Source organism: Parus major, chromosome 5 (genome assembly GCF_001522545.3).
Source record: "Parus major isolate Abel chromosome 5, Parus_major1.1, whole genome shotgun sequence".
Taxonomy (NCBI): domain Eukaryota; kingdom Metazoa; phylum Chordata; class Aves; order Passeriformes; family Paridae; genus Parus; species Parus major.
The window spans coordinates 37,957,748-37,984,953 of record NC_031774.1 but is presented as its reverse complement, the minus strand read 5'-3'; the positions used below and the strand labels follow the sequence as shown (position 1 = coordinate 37,984,953).

General features: G+C 35.8%; 1 protein-coding gene across 3 annotated transcripts in view; it reads right to left on the bottom strand.

The window, feature by feature from the left end:
* Window positions 1-27,206, bottom strand: part of MIPOL1 (mirror-image polydactyly 1) — a 162,475-nt gene that overhangs the window by 88,688 nt on the left and 46,581 nt on the right. For all 3 annotated transcript variants that reach the window (XM_015631290.3, XM_015631286.3, XM_015631287.3), the window contains one exon: window positions 7,475-7,582. In XM_015631290.3, coding sequence (XP_015486776.1) covers window positions 7,475-7,582 — 108 coding nt within the window. The remainder of the gene's footprint in view (window positions 1-7,474; window positions 7,583-27,206) is intronic.

Here is a 27,206-nt window from a genome sequence, read left to right as displayed (position 1 = left end):
CATAATTGTCCATGGGATACCTGCATAGTTTGCTTCATCTTCTACAACTTTAGAACATCTCCTTATTTCAGAATACTTATTTATAGAATACATAGATCTGAGATCTGACCCAGGCCCATAAACTGTTCCAGTTTTGCAGTCCTTTAACAGAGTTTAGACAAAACCCCAAAAATGCTGCAGAACACTGAAATGTAGCACCCCTCAAACTGTAAGACCAAGTGGCAGTGTAACTCAGTACAGAAAAAGCTTGCAGAAAGTCAAATGTATCAATCAAACAGGGCTAAAACATTAACTACCAGATGGGAGGAGACTAAGAATGTTACTGCATTTGTGGACAACTTTCTTTCAAAATCTATATAAGTAAATAAAGCCTACTACCTAGGTTCGATGGCTAAAAAAAACAGTTGATAAAACTGGTCCCTGATTGTAATACTGGTATATCAAATTTCTAATTCATGGTCAAACACACACACTAAATTAGCCTATAAGGGATACACATAATCAAACTGTTACACTCCTAAGTATATGACAGCAGATGAAGGAGAAACCCTTTGAGGCATCCCATGAGGATCTCCAGCCCTGAATGATGCAATTTGGATCAAAAGAACAATTGGGTTGAAGGAAACTTCAAATGACTGCTTTAAAGACCACTCAACAAGTGCTCACATTTTTCTCACTGTAGGATTATATGAGTTATTTTCTTTCTCTCCAGAAATACAGTTAACTTGGCGGGCTAGCTGTTAGAGTCTGGAGCAATAGCTTTTGGAGACACTGTAACTTAAAGAGAAATGAATGCAGAAAATTATTATCCAAGTGGAACATGGACAGAATTACTTCTGCAGGAGTTTCTGTGGCCTGATTTTAGTGTTCATTTATGGCATGATGCAGCAGCTCACACTGATATCCTCTGAGGTGTATGGTGCTATTTAATAACACCAAGCCATAAAGTGACTAATCATCTAGCATGGATAAGAGCTGAACAGACATGTGTCTAACCTCAGTGACATACTTTAAGACCTTGTGATTAAGTGTTTCTGGGTGCAGCAAAAGCAAAGGCTTTGTTCAATGCAATTAAGATTGCAACTGTGTCTACCCTGTCTGATAAAGTGTCTAGGAGGCAGCAACGGAAGAAAAATGTTTGTGCATTCTTATTCATGTCCAGGTTGTCAGCGGCATGCTCCAAGTTTTACTACTCTTTTATTTTTACCTCCACTATGCAATTAAAAGCAATTTAAGCATCAAAACTTCGTCAGACCTCCACTCTAAAAATTAATAGTGACCTCATGTGTTTTATAACAAGTTTTATTGATGGGGTAGCAAATTATTCTCTCACATTGCCCAGGCATTTAAATGAGGGCACATCCTGTGTTAGAACAGGTACTAGCCAGAGAAAGGAATTAATTATGGCTTTCTATAAGCTGAACAATTCTTCTGAAAGCTGAGTAAGAGGAATCCTTCTTAGGAGAAGAAACTGAAACAGCTCTTGCACAAAGTTAGAAACTGCAGCTTACTTCGAAAAATCCTGTTGTATTTATCCCCATTAAGTTATTGGAAGAATAGCACAAAGAACCTTTCAGGGTTAGCTGTAACAATTTATTATTTGCTGCAGATAACCCCCAAGAAGCCTGTTAACTATTCCCATTGGTCCTGAAGTGTTCCTTAAGTTTCAGAAAAACAGCTACAGACCGTAAGTAAATGCAAGGGTACAGTGTATCACCTCTCACTGAGAGACTCATCTGCAATCTACTTCACCCCTTCCATTTCCAATATGAGCTGGCATTCTATCTTCAAACGCACCTATAAAATCATCTGCAAATGTGACAGCAGTCCTTTTTTCTACATAGCAGCACATGACATCCAGGATGAAAAGCATGACCGCTTTTGGGGTAACTCCACAAAATGAGCTCTTGAGCTGAGCTTTCACAGGTTGCTGTTTTGTTAGATCCAGAGGGGACCATGAACACAGGCCAGAGGAATTCATAACTAAATGTGAGAGAAAAGGGTGGATTGTCCAACATAAGAATATTGCTGAGGTGCTTCATTGAAAAAAACCAAAAACCAACCACTCTAAATAAAAAGTGATCTGTACCAAAAAATAACACCATAGGGACAGCTGGATCAATACCAACTGTCTAGTTACTTTGTAGCTAGGAGCTGAAGAAAGGTGTAATACCCATCTCACCACGGGACAACACAGCCATTCTTCTGTCAGCTGCACCATCCAGGCAAACCAGCAGCTGATTTCCATCAGCACTGCAGTGACTCCAGCACAGCAGTCACAGCAGCTGAAGGTGGCAGGGTGGTGCACTGGATGTGGCTGAGCCTTGACACACTCCAAACTCACATTCCAGCTGTCCAATGAATTAACGTGATCTTTAGTACCCCATGTAAAATTACATGAAAGGATGAAATTAATAACTATTAAAATGTAAAAATTATATGCTGAACTGGAACTTGAATAGAAGAGATCTCTTCTATCTAAAATCTCTTGGTTTCCCATCACTGATTCAGAGATGTTTCCCTGGATTTCATTTCAAAAGCATGTTGAAATAAGAGGCTTTATAGCCATAAACCAGCTCTAAACTTCTAAACTGATGAAACTTCAGCTCTGAAGCACCAAACCTAAAACCAGTTAGAATTACTTAGTTTTTGCAAATAAAGGCCACATCATCTGAAAGAATGACTTTTTTTCCCCATAGTTAATATTGTATGCCTCAATAGCATGAATAGCATGTGCTTTTCAACAGTAGCAAACATTTTATACTTCATGTTAAAGCTTTTGCAAATTTTTTTATGCTCTTATAACAGAATGTCTTGTGATGATGTCCTTCATGGATGACAGGTTGACCAGTCAACTGAACTTGTTTCTGTGGTTGATGTTGTCAGGCAGGTATGGAACAATGGTTTCTACTCTAATGATCTGGGAAATTCTGGGAATCAAAAAGAACTTCATACAATCTTTCAAAGGCATCAAGAAATACTTAAATTAATTATTCTAGAGTGGCTTCTTCCCAGGTATCATCATGGGAATAACTACCAAACTGCTGTACATTGTGGATTTCCTGCCCTTGACCTATTTCTTACATGTCAGCAGAAAGCAGATAGATGACCCCAGGCACAGCTGCTTTATGACACTACTGTAGACAAACTTCTGATGGCTCCTTCAGGTCACTTTCTCGGCTGTAACTCTAAATTTATTATATTCTTAATAAAACTATGAAAACATGTGGGATAAATTCTACAAAAAAATCACAACTAAAAAGAAAGGCAGACATCACAAAAAAGCCAATCATCAAAAGATGTAACATCTCAACAGCTCTGAAGGAGATTAATAACCCTTACAAGTTCTAATGACATCATAATTGGATGGAGTAACCTCATTTAGTCAGCAAAGGGCATCTGATTTGTATATCACCATGAAATAGTCCGCTTAATTTCAAAAGTTTGCCTTGAGAATAAAATTAGTATGTCTTTGTGATCTATAAAGTAAATTATGACAAAATGAAGAAGGCCTGTGGAAAGAAGAAAAAAGTTTCCTATCTCTATTTCAGTCAAATCCAGTTAAACATTTTCCATGAAATTTCACATTAAGTTATTGGTTTCACAAGAATGATTTCCTATTCCTCTTCCACTAGTAAAGAGGACATGTACACTGGCAAAATTTTTACTTTTCTTTAGAAAAAAATGTGTTAGTGAAAACTCTGAATTCGAAAATTACACGCGGCAAAGTGAACAACAGGAAACTGAATGAATAGTTGAAAAATAATGAAAAAGTAGCAATTCTTTACTTTTCTATGTTCAATTGAATCACTTGTTTCTGTGTATTATGAGAATATATTTATCAGAATCAGTAGAGACCAAATGGTAATTATGCAAATGAATAATCAAAGCATATAGACCCTGCCACATTAGCAAAAATGAATAATCTTACATATAGACCCTGCCACATTAGAACTGCAAAGCACTCTCAGATCTTATTTTATGAAAATGTACTAAGAGCGCAAATGTATAGACCCTTAGGAAGCAATTATCCCAAAAAGATTTAGCTATAATTCAATGTGAAATATAATAAGAGATTTTAAAAAATGGTTTCACAAATAAGAGGATTATTTTACTTTAACTATGGAAATAGGGGCCCACATGCTTCTCTGCATGACCTCTGTGCAGCTGTGGGCATTGCCTGGAGGGAAGATTTGAAATTGCCCTTTTCAGTCAATTAATACAATCCCCTATGACCAATAAGAATATTATAATAGGGGTGCCAGTTTGGCATTGTGGAGTTGGATGGCCCATAGTACTATAAGGAATTTTCTATGCAATAAATACATTAAATATGGAAAATTTAAATCACATACTACTAATATGTAGGCAGAGATTCATTAAAGATGTTATATGGCACAGTAAGATGAAATAGCATGTTACAATGTGCACCGCATGCCTTCTGTGTGATACAGTTTATTTCTCACATTATCCTCAGGTGTGACATGGAATCTAAATGTGCAAAAACAAAAATCTGAAAAAGAGTGCTTATATCATCCTTTTGATTTCCAGATCCTGAACCTAGCCAAATTACTGCCACCACCCACCTCCCATAGTTATAATGTGTCTCCCTCCCTCTTTGCCTCACTCCTGACTATGGATGGCTACTCCCTCAGTGAAGGGTGGCAGAAGCCCTGTGAGTTCATATATCAAAAATAAACCTGAAACCTTGTAGCTCATTTTACCTAATAGACCCTAACATCAGTGGAATGAAACAGGTTTCTTGTGGATTAGTCTTACACTTTTTTCCTTCCAAGCAACTCACTACCGTGAGATGATTTTAAAAAGTAAAAAAGAAACCAAAGTAGCCATTGGGTTTTGTTCTTAAGTGTATTTCAGGGTCCCACAGAGGTAATGATCTCATCTTTTATCACAAACTTTCACACCATCCTTAATCTAGCTGATCCTGATTACCTTATTTTTATCCAGTTAAGACTGCAAATATCCCTGCACCACAACTGATGTTTACACTTCTGTTTCTCCTTTAAGAAAATCTAAAGCAGATCAAATTCCTCATCCTGAGGATACATCTTTGGCCAAACTGAAAAAACAGATTGATTCAACATTAATTGAGTGTAAGAGAATAGGGAAAATTACAGGTTTTTTTTAAAAAAAACAATTTCCTTGATACAAACTGTCCCGAACAGGCTCAGAAGAAATACCTGGACTCCTTCTGCTGGACAGGTTAATAATACCTGTCATACAAGCACAGTTCCCCAGCTTGCATGTGGAGGTGGTTAAAATAAATGTAATTCCTTGGATTATGGTGACAATAAAAGTTGAGCTGATATTTACCCTGTACAGAGACAAATGACATGTCCTATTTCTCTGAAAATGGTCAGATGTCCAGAGGGTGCTCTGAAGTGGAGAGGGGGCAAGACAGGATGCTTGGGTCTGTACATGCACTCTGCATGCAGCCTTGCAAGAGCTCCTGAGTGCATACAGGAGGCAGGAGGTGACAGCCAAGAACACGAGGGTTTCACAGGGGACGTGTGTGACCAGTCACAGAGCTCTGATGTTTCTCTGGGAGCTGTGCCCCTGACAGCAGCAGCAGCGCCCCAGGCACCCGCGACCAAACCCACTCCTGAGCGAGTCACTGACATGACTTTCATCCTTACCACACATCAGTTTTCCAGGCTGTGGCTACACTAAAAGTGGGTGATAAGCTTTTCATTTACATGAAGTCAGGATGCATGCTCATGTGCTGTATATCGAAGCTAACTACTATTGGCAATATTTCATTGGGGCGTTTTAAACTTTTCAAGGTCAAGAATACAACTTGGCCTTTTAAAAAATATTCCAAAGGACCTGTGCTCACTGTAGGCAAAAGTAATATAAACTGAGACAAACTCTACCAATAGTGTTACAATATTAAAGAAGTTCAACTTAAAAAAATTGAAAAGTGGTCTTTTTTTTCCTCCCCAGACTCTCATCTCTAAGAGACTATGATCAATTAACCTTTAACTTTGAAAAATAAAAAAATTCCTGTGACAGTCAGAAATGAAATTCTTTAAAGATTAGGTGCTGGGAGAGCAATATCAGGCTTAGAATGAAATCCTAGTAACGCTCTGAACTATCAAATCACTTCTTGCTCTGAAAATATAATTATTCTCTAAGCGTTATGTCAGACAATATTAAATGCAAAAAGCGTAGCTTAAATAAAACTTTTTTTCTAGCAGAAAGGCTCTCTGCACAATATTTTCAATGACACAGAAAAAAATGAGCCAGCATGCAATTAATGAAAAACAGTACTATGTTCAGTAAGTAGCATGACTGGGAAGCACTAACTTTTAGTGACTCCAGATTTAAAACAATGCTGTTATTGCAGTCAGAAACATCCCTGAATATTTATGATCTCCATTTCTAGTCATCTGCTTTCAGTATTTCAAATGATTTTGCAGCATTCACCGTAGATTTTGATGGCAATTATAAACCCATGGAATATACAGCCTCTCTCCCTTTACTATTATTATATGTATTATTCTTCTTACTGAGAAATGTCAAAATACACAAGGATTTACTTTTATTCTTATAATTTTCTTAGGTCAAGTTGTTGTATGTATAATGATGTTTCCCAAATAAAAAAATAAAAAAAAAAAAAAAAAAAGGAGGCAGAGGATTATCTATCTATCTATAAATGAGATACCTTTGGATCTTACTGTCTAAATCAAACAGTTTTAGAATGACAGCACAGTATAAACAGAGTAACTTCTGTATTTGTATTGTATCCCTACTATTAAAAGAGATTTTTAAGAATAAAGTGGCTGAAGAGGTGTGCACATCTTACCTGGCACAGTCTCTTATCCTGGCTAGCGGTGAGATTGCAGGGTATGTAGCTATCAATTCCACTGACATTACAATTTCCCTTTCTCAAAGCAGCAATAACCTGTCACTTTACACTGTCCTTTCTCTGACCCTCTCCTGCCTCTCTGCTCATTTTTATTCTTATTGACAAGACTTATTATTCCTCCTCCCAATTCCAAGTAGCTACCCTTTTGCAAATAGTAGTATCAACTATGTGGTCACTAGTAGTATCGGTCAACAATGTTATTAATATAGCACACACTGCTGGGAGCAGATCAAACAGCCATGCTTTAAAATATTAGTTTTCCAAAGGTACCACGAGGCAAATAGTTGCAGTTTTCATCACCTTACACAATGTAATATTGCAAGAACAGATCTCAAGAATTTAGTGCTAATTACTAGCCCAATAATTTGGAGGATATGTTTTGGTTTTTTTTCCTTGTTGCTTTCATACGCAAAATAAAATAAAACCATAACAGAAGGGTGCTGTATCTGTGTTTAAAGAAGCAGTTGTTGGCAAACACCATAGCTCACTTCTGCCGAAATGTACACAACTGATATATGCAGCCCAGAAAGCTGGCACCAGGGGCTTACAACCTTAATTTGCCTGCAAGAAGAAATGGAGATTTACCTTCAGAGCACGTTCTTGATTGTTTTCAGCAGTCATATGTCTCGTGTTGTTTGCTGAAGTCTGGTTCTGCTCTTTCAGATGATGAAGCTCCTGCTCCAGCCGTTTGCACTGCAACGAGGAAAGAATCCCATTAAGTAGAGGAGTGTGGGCATATTTTTTTTCAACAAGCCAAACGACTTAACGTAAATAACCCCACACCATTTCTGCAGTAGTGAAAGCATCAGACAAAAGCAAGTTACAATCCCAGACAGTACTAAAGCTACATTTTTAAAATGTGTATCTTTATTCAGTTTCTTCCTAGTCCAATAGTATGCCAAAAAAGCTATATATCAGGTAAGATATTTATCAGAGTGCTGTATTGAATTTCTGCTCTGGTTATACCAATATATGCTAGATTTTGGCTTTTATGTATTAAGTAGATATAAAGAAAAGAATGCATGCTTTTTGAAATGAAAGCAAATGAAAGACCCTCCTCCCAAATCAAGGTTCCAGCCTTTTATATGAAAATATAGATGACATTTTTAGACTTGTGTTTTTCATACTATAAGGTTACTCTCATTCTCCAACACACACAACATATTGAAAGAAGTTTTAAGATTGTTTTCTTTAAAAACTTAATGACAAAAAATGAAAATATTAGCACTTGTTACTGTGTGCCTACACCTGTAGACTTACTGCTGTCTGCTGAGCATTTATTTTAATGATTAAAAATCTGCAAGCTGTAAACCAAGTTATATTTTGCTTTTTTTTACATTAATGCTAAATGGTCTTGCCCAGTTCCCTGGTTTGAAAGAGCAATTAGTTGTCTGCAGACAGTTCTTTGCCTTACAAAAAAAACCTGTTTCACAGAAAAAAAAAAGAAAACAAAACAGATGAGGTACCAAGAAAACATATGGGAACAACTGTTAGAACTAGGGAAAAGTAGAGTACCAGGAGAAGCATTTTACAACGAAGTATTACAAGGAAGTGGTTTGGAGATGATCACCAAAATCCAAAGCTAATAGACTGTGGGAACAGAAGACAATTAATTGATAAAACATATTTTAATACATACTTTCTGGAAACACTAGCAAAAAAGGAGTAAGAATAGTGATATAATGCCCATGTAAGTAAGCATTGCTGTCTCAAATGAAAGACCTGGAAATGTCAGTCTCTTGTGCTGTCTTTGCTGTGGACAGCACAGAACTGAGCATTCCCATCATGTATATGCAATTCAGTATATGGGACAATGAAGCCTGGCTCATGTAAACCCTAAAAAAAGAAAACTGTGAAACAGAAAGCTTCAGAACTGAGAAAATTATAAATGAGGCCTAATTAAAATAAGGAATGCTAAAGAATCTTGAGACATACCAATACATACAAACCTTAAACACAGAATAAGACTTAACAATATACTGCTCATCAGGTATCCAATATAGTATATAAACCAGAATTATCCAATCCTCTATTTCAATACATTTTAAACAGCCCAAAAGTACTATTAAAAACTCCATTCACCTATCTGTTGTTATATTTCATTACTTCTGTTAGAAATCTCAGCTTATTTCTAATAGGATTACCTATTCTAAAGGCAGTCAATTTTTCTGGCCTAGTACATCTCTCAGTATGTGTTGTAAACTTCCTTAATGTACAGTTTCATTTTTATTGCAAGAAATAAAGACATTTTCCTATAGGTAGGGAAATAAAGAAAAAAATATTAAGATACATTTGACTGGAGGTATTTTCACATACTTGAGATATTTAGCATCTATGTTTATCTCACACACACACACACACACACACACACACACACACACACACTATCATTAATCACAGAATCCCAGATGTAACTCTTTTTCCATGTCCAGCATGAAAATTATGTGTTTGCAAACATGAAGGTGCTAATAAAACTACTGAAGAACTAAACTTTTAGTTTAGTTTACAGATTACTTTTATTTTTTTCCTCTAGCAACATTTTTTCTGTAGTTTACATGATCTAAACATCATTAAAAAAAACCATCAATCTACCACTGCAGACACTGCATACATCCTGTATGATCACCAGGACACTCGTTTTTCTGCTTTGCCAACATTCTTCCTCAAAACAGTGATTTGGAATCCACAATTTGACAACAACACAAGTTTACATAAATATTATTGAAAGACTAAAAATCTCAATTTACCTTTAAAACTTGAATTTATAATCATGCTATTCTCTTGTTTCCAAAAGGTAGGTGAAAATATGCCAACAGCAAAATCTAGCTACGGGACTTCATGAGAAGACCTTGGTGTACAGAGCAGATACACAGAACAAGTAAAGTACAGTAAAGATGCAACACAGGTAACATAAAATGGATAAAGCTCCTTGTCAAGTCAACCTTGATATAATTGTATTTACATCAAACTTGGGAACATTTTGTAATTTCTCTTTCACTTCATTTCTACTTTGATAGCTGATATCTGAAAAAAAAAACCCAAACAACCCAATATCTGGGGCATTTTCAAGTAGTAGACTGCTTGAATTTGATTTGGGACATCATTGAAAGAAATGGTGAGCTAATTTGACCTTTGCACTTAAGTGTTTTACCATGTTGGAAACAATGTATTAACAGAAGATATTCTGATTTATTCTTGGCTGTGTAGGAAGTAAAATCTCCAACTACCTTCTTTGTGAAAGCATTATAATAATAGTCTTAAACAGCAACACTGTGTACGTCTTAATAAAATTTTACACTTTATAACTTTGATGCCTGAGATACTTTTAAAATATTGAAATAGCATTCTAAAAGCAAGCATTCCATTTCATAAGAGCAGTAATATATGAAATTTTAGTGCAACCTTGCTGTTAAGAAAAGTTTTAAAAATAGAATTTAAAACAATGCAGCCCTTCTATTCATTTGAGCCAACATTTTTTTGAATTCTGTGTCACCAGTTGTTAGCAAGGTCCAGTAAAAATAGATGTTCTTTAAAAGAACACGTGTTTTTATTGGTTCATTCCATGGCTCTAAAATGCCAACAGCTGCATGTAAGAAACTGAATTTCCTTCTAATAACATATATAAAAATACCATTTGGAGCACATTGAAGAGAAGACATCATCCAACTTGGTACTGATAAAAAGGAAATGTTGGATGTGTCCTTTAAAGAAAGCTGAAAACTAATGGAAGTGTTTAATTTGAAATACTATGTCTAAATTCTGTTATCTTCAAATTACTGTGAAAATTCATACTTGGGAAAACTTCAAACAGACAATATATTTTGTATAACACAGGTTACCTAAACATTGGATCTGAGGTTTAATTGTCCTTAAATGCAAATTCCCATGAGTTCAACACATTATGAAACACAGGCTGTTAATTGAGAAAACTGCTTCTCTTCCTCAGATACTTGAAGTACATCAAAGAGCACGACAGCAGTGTAGACAGATGTCAATGAGAAAATGTCTTCATCAGAACAATGATGACTTTTCTGAGTAAAGGATATTAAAGCTTCAGAAATGGTAAAATAATTTTATGAAGGTATCACACAAACATCTTACTAAGAATTAACTTTACTGTGAGGTCTGCCGTGTGCATTCACAGCTCTGTGGCCAGAAGCAAGATAAGGTACAAAATTAAAGGTACAAAAATCCCCACCCCCAAATCAATCTTGACAAAGGTTTTCTCTCTTTTTTCAAACCCACACCTTTGTTCTCCTCTCTGAAGGATTTCCCCCAAAAAGTCTCCTACCTTAGCTAGCCTGATTCAGGTGATAATGTACATGACAGACAGTGAACCTCATTAACCCTACTCCAAATGTTCCTTTAACCATCAGTGTCTAGCTGTACAGCTGCCAGTACAATATCATCCATTCCCAGCAACAGGGATTCAATCTTCTCTTTAAGTGTATTTCCACCATGCAACTCTTCTAAATACACTCAGTTGCTGGAAACAAATACCTTTGTACCTAGCACAGGAAGTATCACAAGCAGCTAAGACACAAAATGAAAAGCAAAGCAGGTAACATACCAAAAGGATAAGAAGAGATTCAGCCAGGAAAGCAAGGATAGACAGCAAGTAAACATATCCTTCCCTCCCATCTTAAAATGTAAACTATTAGGCTACTGTTGAGTCTTTTTTAGTGAGCATCAGGTAACATGATTCAGCAGAATGAGATGTTTGTGAGAGGCACTGGTTGAAGCTGCAGTGGGTGCTGACCCCTTTCAGTGACTCTCCAGTGATGGAACACCCCAGGGAAAAGCCAGACAAATTGAAAAAGGAGTACCTGCTAAAAGGGACACTGATGAAGAGGTCAAGAAATGGACCTGGAGAATAAAAGTCCATGAGGCCCACCCAGAAAGTGACTGTTAAATGACAGCCCCAGTTTCGGTTATAGGAAAGGAGTAAAGATGGTTTACCTTGAATGAAGTATTTCAGAAGATAGAAAAATCAATGCAAATAACCACTTAATAGTGTTTGGCCTTTACTAGAAAATGAGGTTGCATTAACATATCAAACATAACTTTAGCACTTGTATAAACAAATCATCTTTAACATGCTGTCAGCTTTTCAGCATTTTCTTCTACAACTTGTACCTGTAACACGTTAAGATAGTGTTACAGTGCCTGCCACATCTACACAGATTGATGAGCTATTTTTTGATCATTATTTAACATGATTCTTCAGTGAGGTGCTCTCAAAGTAAAAGGTTCAGACATGACATAAAAGTAAAGAAAAACCTGCAAGCCATTGGAGAAATAATGTTAGTAGGGACAAAGACAGAATACAGCAAAGCATTAACATGGAACAGAGCAACCTCCTGGTCCCAACCAGTTGGTCCCTGTGTAGGCTGTATGAAGACAACACCTATCCCCAGAGGTTTCAAGCAGAGGCCTCTTTAACTGCACTTCTTAGGTCAAATCAGGCTGTTCACGTGCTTTCAAAAAGACATAACTATTTTGCTACACCAGGGTCCCTGGCTCTCATCTCATTGAACAAGGATGGTAACGTCAGATAAATTTCTTATTTTGTATATCAGCACAGATTTGACCCAGGAAAGGGTACTGTGAAACTACCTGGCTCAGGAAGCAAAAGCTAAAACAGATTATAACAGAAAACTGTAACATTTCCTTACTACAAATGCAGTCCTGGTGGCTATTTAATCCTGTTACATCTATATTTGCTTTTAATATTACTATATGGCATATAATATTTTTCATTGCCTTTCATTAAAAGGAATCCAGACTAACCTCTCTTGAACTTAGGCAATATGCTAGGGAAAAAAAAAGTCAACACATTATGCCATTTATATGTTAGGGAAAAAGGAGAGGAATTGATTTGTCTCTTTTATTAGAGGTATGGGGGTGAAAGTCTAACGAAACAAATGTACTAATATGAGGCAAAATTCTGCACTAAGTTCTTTCCTGAATTCTGAACAATATTTGATTGACATACAAAAGATAATATTTCATTAGAACACATTTGTTCATCTAAAGTCCTTATCAAAACTTGCAGTGCTTACAAACTCAAGAATCAGCACTGGCATAAACACACAAGAGCACACCTGAGGAGCTTGCTGAGAAAAGCCACAGTGCCTAGATGGAGGTCCTGCAACGTGCTTGTTCCTCTGCTGACCTGAGTGAGGTCAGGCTGGTGAGGCAGGTGGATCTTTGGTCTGATCTGATCTCACCAGTCAGTCTTCTGAAGTCTCCCTCGCTTAAAAATACATAACCACAGCCTCCCACAACTAGCTTAATTCTGTCATTAAATTTAAGGTAACATATTTTTATTCAAGTCACACAAAAATCAAAAGTGAGTGCTAAGTCACTCACTCTGGGTCAGCCAGTGCATAATGACTTGATTGCATATCAGTGCCTTCACTTCAAACACTGAGTACTCTGCCACAGTCTGTGGACTTTTATGCACAAAGACCTTGCTGAACTGGAATTCTCAATTACTGAAGTAGTGTGAAATAAAAATAACCTAGTTCCTACTGAATAATTTGGGAAAATGGTTTATGTTCTCGAAACTCTGGGAAAGTCAGAGTCCATTTGAATGGCAGAACTATTTTCCCACATGAATTTTTTTCCTTTACGCATTTTAAGTAACATGCTCATGAGCAAAGTAAGTGACACACCATGTATTGATGGAAAATGCCTCGATATCACTGAAGTTTATGGGCTACTGAGATCCTACTACTACATAGTGTAATACTTCCAGAAGTGATAAAGTACAGCTATGTTTTGAAATTAGTTAACAAATATTCATTGCAGTGAACAACTGAAGTACAAATAATTATTCCAGACACCAAACATGAAAAAGATGAAACAAAGCTAGTTTTTCACCTGTTATATTTAAAAGTCTTCACCTGTTGAAACCTGAATAAAATAAATAAGCATGTGAAGCAAACAAAAACAATTCAACTGATTCTTCTCTTAATTGTTTATTTTGTTTAACTATTCTTACTTTGTTTATAATGATCTGTACTTCAGACCAGCTCCCAGCTCAAATATGCCACATGGAACTCAAAAGTTCTTACTCTGACTGCCCTTCTTCTCCCTCCCCTCAATATTTTTTTTTTTTTAACAGTCTGCCCCTTGTCCCAAATTCATCACAATTTCTGGAGAGGCAAACATCTTGCACCACTTGGATGCTATACACTCTTTCCTTTGCAGACAAAAATAATACCAAAGCCATCCAGTCAAAACACAAACCAACCTTTGGTGTCACTGTGAATTATGTACTTTGAACTGCAGATGTTTGGAAGCACTTATATAAATAGAATTTATCCTTTTACTTCTAAAGTAATAATTAAAAAAAAATAAAGAAATAAATGAGTTTCTACACAATAATCACTAGACAAAATTTCCTTTAAATTATAATTTTGAATTAAGGTTTTCTAACCTCTGAGAAAAATTACTTAACTTCAAAGTTTTGGCAAACCATCAACAAATGTGTTTGAATGATTATTTATACAATGCCCAGCAGCTTAGAACTACTGGAATTTCAAGAAAGAAAAGTGTTTTTGTAGAGTTTAGGTCTCAGAAACATATGCATCTTTAAAAATTTACATTCTATTAGTAAGAGAAACACTTAGACGTAAATGTTTCCCTTTTATTTTTGTAAATGCAATGGTGTTTTGCTTCAAAAAGCTACAAAAATAAATGCATCAAAAGACAAATAAAGCATTTTTGTTTCCTTTGTCACTGTGAGTCAGTTGAAACCTGCAGCATTAAGGCAGATAATATGCTGTAGGCATGACTTGGTTTCCACCTACCATTCCTCTCCTTGTCTATTTCTGAACACTTCAAAAGCAGCAAAACAAGTTTTCACTTATTTTCATTTTAATAGTTAAAGGAACTGTAAGTGTACAGTAAGACATTCAGAAAATTTAGACCATAAAGTTTAACTGTTTACACCCTTCATGCTAACCCATCCTTACACGTGCAGTGATTCCACAGCACTGAGCAGCACTGATACCCACCCAACCACATTCTCTACATTTTCTTTCTTCCTTGCAATAATGAAATTTCAGAGATCAAAACAACCCTGATCTGCTTTTCAGTGAGTTCAGCACACGTAGACTTTCCTAATCAATGAAACTCATTATAAAAATGTGCAAGAAACAGAGAAAGGTAAAGGTGACGTTGTGGAGCTGTATGTGACTCACAGGTCATTCAAGCAGGGTTCCTGTGCTGGCTGTGCACTGGATGACCACGCCTGTGCCAACAGAGGCTGCTGACAAACTCCTGATCTGCAGGAGGAAACAACAGCAGGAGCTGCTGAAGCCACATAACTGGGTCACCTTCACATTTTCCTGTGTCCATTGCATATAAGTTAGCAAACTTACCCCACCTCTGAGCTGTTTCTAATCAAAACACAAACCTAGTAACCTGGAGTCAAACATTTATTCATGAGGCTGTACTGGGTCTGAAAGTAAGTAAAAATGCATTCAACTAAACTAAGAGTGTTTTTTTCCTAATTGCCTGTCACATATAAATAAGCAACTTCTGCTTTACATCAAAGTCACATTATTAATTCAATTTTTTAATTTCATGCCTATAAGTCTAATAAATAATGTATAAACTAAGCATGTAAGCAGATGAGTAGTACACAAGTACGCCTGCTCACGCCCCACTGCAGAGTTTTAGAAAGACTAAGCACTGTCACAATACAATGACATTATAATTCACATGTCAGAGCTATATTTAAAAGGAATAACTCCCAAATCAATACTCCCAAATAATTCAGCAAATGGAAAACACTAATTAGAATTTTATCATAAGAGCAAAAGAGCACTCAAGAGCCAAGATTCTCCTTTAAAAGTGATGACAAAAAAAAAAAAAAAAGGAAGTCTTGATTAGCTAAATTGTAAATCATTGAATAAAGGTCTGCAAGTGCAATAATAGTTAGACTAGGATCAGTTTTACTTTCAATGGACATCAACAAGTCCAGCATACAGATACAAAAGAAGATTTCAGAGCAGAAACTTCTACATAGAAAAAATTCAGAGTAATTAACCTCAACATCTTTAAAAACATTTAAAGAATAAAATTACACAACACCCAAGAGGTTTTGGAATAAATCTGCCATTTTAGCAGAACATGCATTAATATACTACTTACAAGAAAGCCAGGACCTAAATACCCTGCTGACTACCTGAAATAATTTCTATCATGGTTAATTACTAAATAGTACTACAAGAAAAGTTACCAAGAAGCCAGTCAAAGCATCTGAATAGAAAAATATTATTCTGATGTTATTTTATTTATGGTCTTAGCACGCATTTTCCAAATCAATGCAACCCCCACATCTGCCATTTGCAAGGTAGCTTTGGTCAAAGATTATGTGTTACTAATGGACAGAACACAAATTTCAGAAAGCCATAAATTATTTTTTAAAATAACTTCCTAAATTTACTTCTCTTTCATTGCTGAAAGGAGGAAACATAAGTCATCTCCAAATTCTTTAGTTTCTCCCTCCTTCAAATGCAGGATCTTTCTTCCCTTCTCTTGCATGGCAGAATGTACACACACAATGTACACTCTCTAACTCTCAGCTCTTGTCTCGGTCGGAAAAAGGTTTGCTTTACTACACCGCTTATTTTTTGACTACATTTGTACTTCACCTTTTTACCACACATATTCTCTTTATTACATGATTCTTCTTTAATTATACTCATAAATAATTATGTTGTAACTTTTTGTAAACACCAACTAATCACTTTTTCCAACACTCATATCAAGTTTGTAAATAGCAGTTTCTTGTTTTGTGGGATGACGAATTAGCATAGGAAGTTTAAGAATCTTAATCAACCCACAAGATCCTGTCAGAACTGGGATTACTACACCCCAACCTTTGCTTCATTGATGTGACCAAATGACATGGAGCTACTGGTTCGTGTGGCCACATGTTTTGATGGTTCCTAGAGGAGCAGTCAGCTCCATTACAACCTGATGGCCCGCGGCCAAGAGACAGTTTGTCAAACATCTGACAACACACCATGACAGAAAACTGACAATTGCTTTTGTTTAAAGCCTTTCCCTCACCCTCATTTAATAATCTGCAGTGTTGGTATTGGAAGAATATACATAGTGGAATAGAGGTAGTGAAAATATGAAAGCTGTATGAAAAGAAGAAATTTTAGAAACATTCATAGCCTAATCTTCCAACTGCATCTAGAAATTAGGAATCTGATTTGCAGACATAAGCGAGGCACTCAGCTGCAGATTGAGATTGTTTTTAGAAAGTACAACCTTGTTTAATTGAATGTAACCAATATTAGTTGACAAGAAAACAAAATTTGGTAAGCAATCTGTCATTATAATGAGCTGGTTTTCAAATAATCTTCAATGGATTTTTGTAAAATCCATATGCAAACAAGGCTATTGCCGAAACATTAAGTTGGCATTTACTGCACAAAAGGACAGGAATACTTCTGGTCCATCTTTAAATATCATCACATTTTTCAAGAAAACAGTATCATGGATCACTGTATAGATGGCAGAGTTTTAAAATCTTTTTATTCTGATACTGTAATCATGGTATTGCAGGTGTACCTTGTAGTACATACTGTTTGTTTGTCCTGATAAATTTCATACTCTCAATTGTGCCATCAGTTGCTTAAGTAGCAGTTCTTGAATATTTTCTGGTGTATAGTATGTCCACACAGAACTTGTTTAACATGTAATAAAAGCTACTTTAAACGAGAGATTATTACAAACTAAAACACCAACGAGGTGTTGAAAACACAAACCTTTGCAGATAAGTCAGGGACAACAGACACTTTTCAAATAAATGATCTCAATCTGTATTATTCACAGTTTTTCCATGGATTTTTAGGGAACTTCAATACTAAAGGACATAACTATGTGAAAGCAATATTAATGGCAGTATTTTAACTAAGAATAAGGGTGAAAATGGAGCAACTAATTAAAAATCTTCAAATTATTGCAAAAACACTTTGTCTCATCAATATAGAGAAAGTAACAGCAAATATAGCTAGAAAACAGAAAAAAGATATATTGTGTTCCAGATAGCTTTTACAGTTCGCTTATATGCACTAAAAAGTGGAATGAAAATAATTTTTAAAAAATCAAGAAATTAATCAGCTTTGCACAAACTTTAAATAAATCATACATAGAATACAAAGGCATCCCACAAAGAAAGATTCAAGAAAGTAAACCAAAGCTCTGCAAAACTAAAACAAAACCACACATTTAGAAATTATGTATTGCTCAGCTTTGGTAACACAGAGAAATATCTGTAGGATTTTGGTACATGAATAAGACTGCAAATCTTAAATAGTGGTTAAATCTGAAGTTTCTATCTCTGTAAAAAAAAATTAGCTTTAGCTTTGTTAAAGTGTTTTACAGAGATTGAGGTAACTAGATACCCAAATAGATGCACCTTCTTAAGTGGGCTGATCCTGCAGCTTTGAATAACAAGTGACCTAAAAGCTTTCAGATATGTTACTGAAAAGGAGAAATGCTTAAACCTAAAATCAGCTGCCTTTGGCCTGTGCAGTTACCAACACTGCGCTCATCCTGGCAATTCCAATCTTCATGTATAGAGAACAGGACTCCCTAAGTGAAGAAAAAAATTAAGAAAAACACAAAGATAAAAGAATGTTATGGGAACTTCTGAAATCAAAATTATAGCCTGCCTGCCAAAACAAATGAAATGGGTAAAATGCATGACTACTGCTGGGAAGAGTCTAGATAGCACAGAAGACACCGTACAGGACATAAGGAGAATATGCAAGCAGAGACACAGCTGTTGGCCGGCCCTACAGGAGAAGGCCAGCTGATGGAACGATCTAGCACACGGTATTAACAGTAATTTTGCTGCTACTTCTTGAAGGCTGGCACTGGATGCTCATCTCACAGTGAGTCTTTGCTCACAAAAGACTTGCTTTTCAGACCGAGATTCAGTTGAAATCCTAACATTTTGATTGTGAACAGGACCCCAGGCAATGAGGATGAAAAAATGCTTGTAGATTAAGAAAGAAAACTGTCTTAAACTCACAGAAAGGTCTAGTGTTCACTCCCATACTGAATACAAGACAGCAGAGCATTTTCAGGAAAAAATTAGTGAAAACTACCGTTTCCTAACATTGCTGGGATCTGTAATACCATCTCTGAAACAAGAAATTCCTCATCACTGTTGTAACAAGACTTGAAAGAAATCTTACGTATGGGTGAAAAGTCAACTCAAGAGACAACTAGAAGCAAAATGTTCATAGCCATTCTTTTGATAGAGAGTTTTACTCTGTTTTTTGGGGCTCCTCTAATCTTTGGTAATACTTCTGCAGATAGCAGAGAAAGATGTTACAGCTAATTAAGAAATAAGCGACAGCATAACTGAAAATAGTACAATTTTGACTATATATATAATTATCTACTTAGATTTACATATTTATAGCTAGTAACTAATAAATAATAGGTAATATTCAAATTCCTCTCTCTCTCAAAAAATAGTTGTCAATTCTATGTTATTAACAATATAACATGTACATTCATTAGTGTTACTGCATCAGTATTTTACACCAATTAAATACTGTGTAGTTAGCCACTTGTATTCTGTATTTCTGATAAATAACTTCAGAACTGCAGAAAGTTGTCATACTTGTATGATTTATACTGTTCTTCATCTGCAATAAGTTTTCTTTTATTATAGGTACAAGTATACTTTTTACCTAGTCACAGCTTCTTAAGGGCCTAGAAGTATTTCTTTGTATCTGAATTGTGTAACTTAAAGACATTTTCTCAATAAAAAAGTAAACCACAAATCAAAATGATATTTTGTGCTTCATATTCAACAGTAAATCAAAAACTGACAATGACTTTAATGACTGAAAAGAATGACAACAAAGTATTAACATCAGAAAGCATGAACAAGTTCCCTTACAGAGCATCTTACAATCACATGCAGACTACATGCAACAGGAAAGCCTGTCCTTCATTTGCAATAGAGGGTAATGGAAGCTAAATTTTTCTTGTTCTCAAGCAACTCAGCTTGAAAAATAATTAACAGTGAATAAACAGAACATGGAAAAGAGGCTAAATCCTAGATACTCACAATCTGAAGCACGAAACAGTAAAGCCATACAACAAACAAATGTAGGCATACTTGGTGAACCAGACAAAGATAAGTTAATGCTACTGTGAAATCTCTCCTTCATAAAGAGAATATTGATAGATTTTCTTGTTCCTTTTTTTTTCGTCAGGAGCACTACATACTTTAAATCAGAATATGTAAAATAATTTCGTCAAGCCTAAGGACTTGGAAAAATTGATTAACAGCTTCACAAAGGAAAAAAAAGGTCATGATATTCAGACCAAACCAAGAGAGAAAACTTCCATTTGGTAATTGTTACATGATCATTTAAAAACACTTAAAAACCTAGAAAGAAAATGGAATTAACAAAAACATTTTTAAGTCCCAAATTTCAGTCACAGTTATCTACAATTCTGTTGAAAATGAATAATCAGCTTATCATCATCACAGTAATTCTTCCTTACATCCTCTGTTACTGCTAGACCTTAGCTGCCTTACTCATCTCCTCTCTTTACAGCTTAGCACACATGCTGAATCATAAGGATGACTGTGGAGGGTATTGCAGTGCTGGAAGAGAGGTCAATATTTCACCTCAGGGACTCTGGAAATAAAAATAAACTAAGTCAACAAAAAGTAGCTCTATTCATTCTTTTTAGCTCCAACACTCTTAGCCAATTACTGATGTTGTAGAAGGGGCACAATCAGCAATATAGTTTTCCTGATATTCTTTGAAGATATCTCCACTGCACAATTAAATCCAAACTTTAAATTCTGTGTATCACTTTATTTGCAATTTATGCTACTAGTTTGAAACTTATTTTTACTTGAAGGAACCAAGTTCATTTACATCCTGACAACAGGACAAAAATCAGCAACAGAAAAGTCTGCATATAAAGTAGTCTAATAATTTTCAAAGGAAAAAGTCTGAATACAAACATACTAGAATACTTTCTCCAAGAACATTGATAGCTTTTACTTCCTTATTTATTTTAAATCTCATTCTCTTTCTTAAAATCATCTCATTTTTATCCTTAATTTCATGTAATACACAATTTGCATGCTACTTAGTACTTTCTCTACTTATTATGCTTTGTTCTGCACCATGGAGTGCTATCTGAGAAAACAAACTGGATTCCTTTTTTGATTTAAGCAAACTCAAAGATGCACTCCAGGAATTCACCTAATGCATTCTGACAGAAATGGTATTCAGTCTATAGGACTTGACTACAGCTTATCTGACCAAAAAAGCCAGACAAACCAAACCAAACCAAACCAAACCAAACCAAACCAAACCAAACCAAACCAAACCAAACCAAAAGAAATGCCCCCCTTCCCATTCTGGAAAGGGATTAATGTGGATGTCAGATGCTGAGAACTACTTCATAGTCCAGATCCACCACTATTTATTTGCTCATACAGGCATAATAAAACACAAAATTGCAACTTATGAACATTGAAGAAGGGTCAAGGTAGGAGAAGCAAGTGAATGTGCATGTTTTTAGAATTAGAATTTTAGACTCCAGATTAATGATGAAAATGAAACATAAAAATCTTCTTTGTTGATTATCAAAAGAATTCTTATGCAAACTCATCTGTGTATCCAAAATAACAAAGTAATTTTGCATAAAGTTTCCTTAGAAAATTGACTAAGGAAACCATCTTTTCATATAAAGCACACAGTTTTATTTTTTTTTCCAATTTTTAAGAAAATCCAACATTTTATCCAACAAGTAACTACAGCAAAATCTGATTCAACACTCAGTACCTAACTTGAAACTCTGAAGCATCATGGAAAACTTAAGGTACCTCTACAAGAGTTTTGGTACCTACAGACCTTATTGCATTAAGAGTTTTGGTACCTATAAACCTTATTGCATGCACAGTGATACTCTTCAGAGGGAATACTCTTTGAATTTGCTTTTATCACATTGGAAGTTTCCTCTACAGGTTTTTGCTACTGAAACAGGTGATCAATAAGCATACAAAACATTTTTCCTCTCTTTCATCCTAGGGTTTTGACATTAAATATTTAAATTAATTCCTGAAATTGGCTTGAAAGTCTAAGCTGTGTGAATATAAAGCTTAGCCCACGATAGATGAGTCAAATAGCAATTAATGGAACAAGCTTGCATGCAAATTTACTGCCATTTTCAAAGGGGTGAGGAGTTTCTAGGTACTGAAGAGAGGATAAATGTTCAACTGGAAATTCATTAAAGTTTACAATTAAAGATATCAGGCTTGATCATGCCCTCAAATACTATGCAGACATGTATTTTCTGAATTCTGCACAACACACTGTTTGCAGAGGAACAACAGGTGATTTAACAATGCAAACAATGATGTGTCTCCAGGCATCATTCAGTCAAAACCTTATGGCAGCAAAAAGAAGAAATGCGTATCAATTAAAATTTTGCTTCTAAAGCTCAAAAAGAAAAACCGTAATCCCTCTCTTCAAGGAAACACTTCATTAACATTTACATATTTACTCACACTTAGCATTCATGGACTAAATACAAAAGTTCAGCATAACAGCTCCTCAGAGTAATTTCCTTCAGATTCTCCTCTCCCTCCACTCATGACCTACCATCTGACCTGCACTTCAAGCTGCAAGTATTAACTCAAAAAATGCAGGCCTTCATGTAACCACTCACTGAAGTCTACACTAAGGAATAAATTGAAAAATACTTGCTTTCACTAATGAAATTTCAACTGCAGAGAAACCAAAGAGCTTCATGCTCTATCAACAGATACCTGTCTACAGAGAAATCACAACCTCTGCTGTGTCAGTGCGAGAGACAGACACCACAAACATGGATTTGTAGTGTCCCTAAACCTTCTCCGACTGTCCTGTTTGAACATCTCACCACTCCTCCGTGAAAGCTCTTAATGCTTTCAAAACTGTGAATTACCTGTGTAATAACTGTGAAATACTCTGATCAAATTACACAGAGCACTATCGCAAAAGATTAAACAGGTATTATTTTTTGGGGGGGACGACATTCTACACAAATCAGAAAACCCACGTAAGAAATCAAGTTTGTCCAGTTTCCTCTCTAGTTAAGCCTCCAGTGGACTAAAGTTCCTACTTCAGAGGCAAAAAATACTTCATGATCTCCTAAATGTAGCCAAATATTTTATGGAATTTTCTCCTGGAAAATATTAATGCTAAAGCCAGCACAAATATACCTAAGGTAGAGAGTCAGAGCACACCTAATCATCTTGGAAAGTAAAGAATTATTATATATTTTCAAACTGAGTTTGTTTTTAGAAAAACTCAGTAGCCAAGTAATGAAGATCCTGCATTTTTCTGAGATGCAAAAGATTCCTGATGCTCTTTATCATCATTCACAATAGTTTTACTCCATGTGTCCCAAATGCAGGAATCACTGTCTTGGTTTGGCACTTGGTGACATTCACTTGGTTTATTCTGAGAAGGAGCAAAGAAAACATGGATTTAACCATGTTCAGTACAACATGGGCTTCTTAAAACATGAATTTAGACAAACTTTCAAAGGATTATCTTTATTTAGGTAGAGAGGAAACAAAAAGTGACATTTTAAAGCATTCTTGCAGTGCAATGCAATTAATACTAATTAATTAAATTAATTAAATTAAATTATTTTAATTAATTAGAACTAATATTGCTAATCACAACCACTGCTCATATAACTTGGCTTTTTGTGATCTCCCTTCAGGATCCCTTTTACTCAGCATTATCTCCAAAGAAGAGATATTTGTGAGCTTTACCTTAGGTCGGTGATGAATCCAAATAAAACTGACAACTATTTCATCAACCCCTCTTTCTTTACTCCCTGCAGTCACTGTGTGATTGTTAATGCTAAATCTCAAATTATTTTTCTTTTTTAATCTACTCTATATCTTACTCCAAATGCCTAATGTTTTCTCTCAGGACTTGGACTAGATTCATATGGCAAAAAGGGGAATCTTGCAGACAGGTGTCCTCTCTGTTTAACCATCCTGATGGCAAGGAATTTCCCCACGCCCATTCATCAGCTACCTCTCAGAGAGAAGGATGCAAATGAGAACAACAGCAACTTGCTGTGGCCTTCCCAAAGGAAACTAGCCATTAGTGAAACAAGCATGGTTCTTGGGTCCTCAAAGTACAAGAAACATATCCTTTACTTTAACTTTCTTCCTGAAATAAGTTCAGGATAAAAATCATCAGTACCCAACAGCAGCTGCCTGGTTCATAAACAACTGTGAATACAGCATCCTACCTCTTCTTTTCCTGTTCCCATATATCAGTGGTAAAGGGAAAAGTAGGGTGAGACCTTGAGAGAGCAGGTAGGAGGATACCATCAGATATACTCCTGCCAGCCAAGAACTTGATCAGCATCCTTAATCAAGAAGTGCCAAAGGGTACCAAAATACAGAGTAATATAAAACCAAACTTTGAATTAAAAGTACAAAAACTAATGTCCCAAACTGTGGTTTGGTTTGCAAAAGGATTACCTCTGTCCCAAGAGTCATGAGGCATTGTAACCTGCCACCTGAGTATTCCCCAACTAGGGGTCCAAGATCTGTAAATATTTTTTTTCATTTACATTTCTTGTTTTTACATTTCATACAGCTCTTACTACCTCAATAAGACCTGTTCACTCATCTGCTGAGAATCCCTTAATGCTCTGTGAATCACAGGTAACAGAGTTCTACACACTATTCACACTACTTGGTGTAAAAGCTGGGAAACTGCTTTAGCACAACAAAAACACACAACAACAACAAAAAGCTAGCAAGAAGCTGACTAGTTGTAAGCACAGACATTTATCAGTTATTAGTCATTAGTCGAAACTGATAATGATGGAAGTCAAGCGTAATGCATCTCGTCATTGTTTTCAAAGACGGTAAAGTGCCGCCTGCTGCCAAACAGCGCCTCAAGTTGGAGAAGGATTCTTTAACTTGCTTCAGATGAGCAACTGGGTGCCTGCCAATTTTTTACATGAACAGTCATAAGCATGTTCCTGCACAGCAGGATGTGGTCAAACTATTCAAAGCTGTAAAACCAGGTTTGCTTGCCAGTTATGTTATTGCTTCAAGATCAGTGTACTAGAGATGACACTTTGCCAGCCATGAAACCACTGCTATTCCTTAACAGCAAATTATATATCTTTAACATTTATAACTCTGTATAGAACTGACTGTACAAATTAAAACTTCCCACATTTACAGAATTAGTTAGGACTGGAAACATCAAACACACAATCTCCTAATCTCTTAATAAGCTTTAAAAAATCACTTCCTTCAATCTGTACCAATTAAAAGGTCCCCTTTCTTGTCTAAACCAGAATAAAAGTAATTGTAATGACTTACTCAAGTTTTCAGCTGCCAACCCTGTAATGATATCAACATTCCTGTCCATAAGGTGTGATGTGGCTAATAGGTAGTTGAGACATTGTACTGTATTGCCTCCTGCTGGAAATCACTTCTTTAGAGTATTTTATGAGGATTACACAATATGACTGCCATATGGAATCTCTACTAAATGTCTGTCACTAACTGGATTACTCAAGCATGAAAAATTTCTCAAGAAAGGTAAAGCTGTCTTATTATCAACTGGACAAACACCTTTTTTCCTTGAATGGGTTAAGACAAAACGGAATGTTACAGACATTTATTTCTTATTTCTTTCAGAGGATCAGTCATAAAACACACTAAAGATCCTCAGTATCACACAATATCTGTTCACTAACAAACATATCTTAGCAAATACAACCAAACTGTTGAGTTTGTTTTTTTAAGGGGGTTGATACAGCAGAAGATGGATGTCAATGTTTAGCCATGCTTTAGTTGTTTGTTTATTATTCACTTGAAAATACATACTAAAAGTAGTATCAAATATTTGAGTTTATACCATTTCATTTGTTTTCACACATACAAAAAGTAGTTTGCATATTTGCTCAGCAATCTAGTGAAAGATCTGAGATTACATACACTTCCACAGCTCAATACAGTGATAGAAGTGCCTCAATCTGCTTCCTAGTGAGAAGCAATGCTCACGCTGGAAATCTCAAAAAATATGCAGAGGTTCTTGGATGCTACAGCTAGAAATAACATTATCATGGCCTTTCTAAGACATGGACAGTGCTCTTCAATTTTGAAGAATAAAAAAAATATTCAAGCAAAATCCAAGCTAAAATTCACTAGCTAATGATTGAGTATGCTGCAACTGCAGTCCAGTTAAATGCAGCTCAGTAGTATAGCTACCAGAAAAAACATTATAAAACTGAGTTTAAAAGACTAGTTGGAAGTAATCTGTATTTGCGTGGTCATAGGAAATGCATAGTTTATAAAACATTCATTCTCTAGAAATGTACTTTATTCCTCACTTGAAATCAATGCAATGTGTTTGAGCTGTGAAGGCTTTCACATCATTGTTTCTTACTCAGAAAAATCAAAAATCCTGTGAATTAACCCCAAAAGCTAAATGCTACTTATATTCACTGTGCTCAATTGCCAAATGCCGGGGTATTGTGAAGAAAATCACAGCGAAAAGTAATAGCTGCAGCTCCACTAAACACAGTCAGTCCCATCACTTGTTATCATGTAGCTAGTTCCCTATCATATGGAACCAGCTATGGTGGTCACTGAAATGACATTGCAGTCTCCAGCACCACACAACAGCACCCAAGAACAAAGCAACACCATGTGTCATGAAACATCCAACCTCCCCTGCCCAGTGACCTCTGAACTTTACAAATGCGTTTTCCAGAGGATAGCCACAGCATGCTAATGGTTTACTCTATTTCTGCCTCTTCTCATCCTGCTCTCAATTCCCCCCTTCATATCTGATGTCACTTCCACAAAAAAAAAAAAAGAAAAAAGATTTTAACTTGCAGATGTTATGAATGCCTGAGGCAACCCCAGATCTAACTTCCAATAATTTGCATTTGTTATGCTAAGCATATACATCCCCTGAATTATATCTAGTCCCTTTGTGGTCTAATGTAGAATCCCTCTCCTATTGTTCTTGCTGTTAGCACTGTAATAACTACTGCTATTGCAATGTTAACAAAAGACTACTAATAATTCAAGTATGGTACGAATTCCCAAGGAATCACCAAGTGAGAAACACAGGTTGAAAAGGTAGCTTCAATTCCAAGGACCTATTTTCTAGATTCAACAGTAACATCTGTAAAATCATCATATATTTGAAAACACATGCTGAGTAGTTTTACTAATAACAATTAATTTAAAACA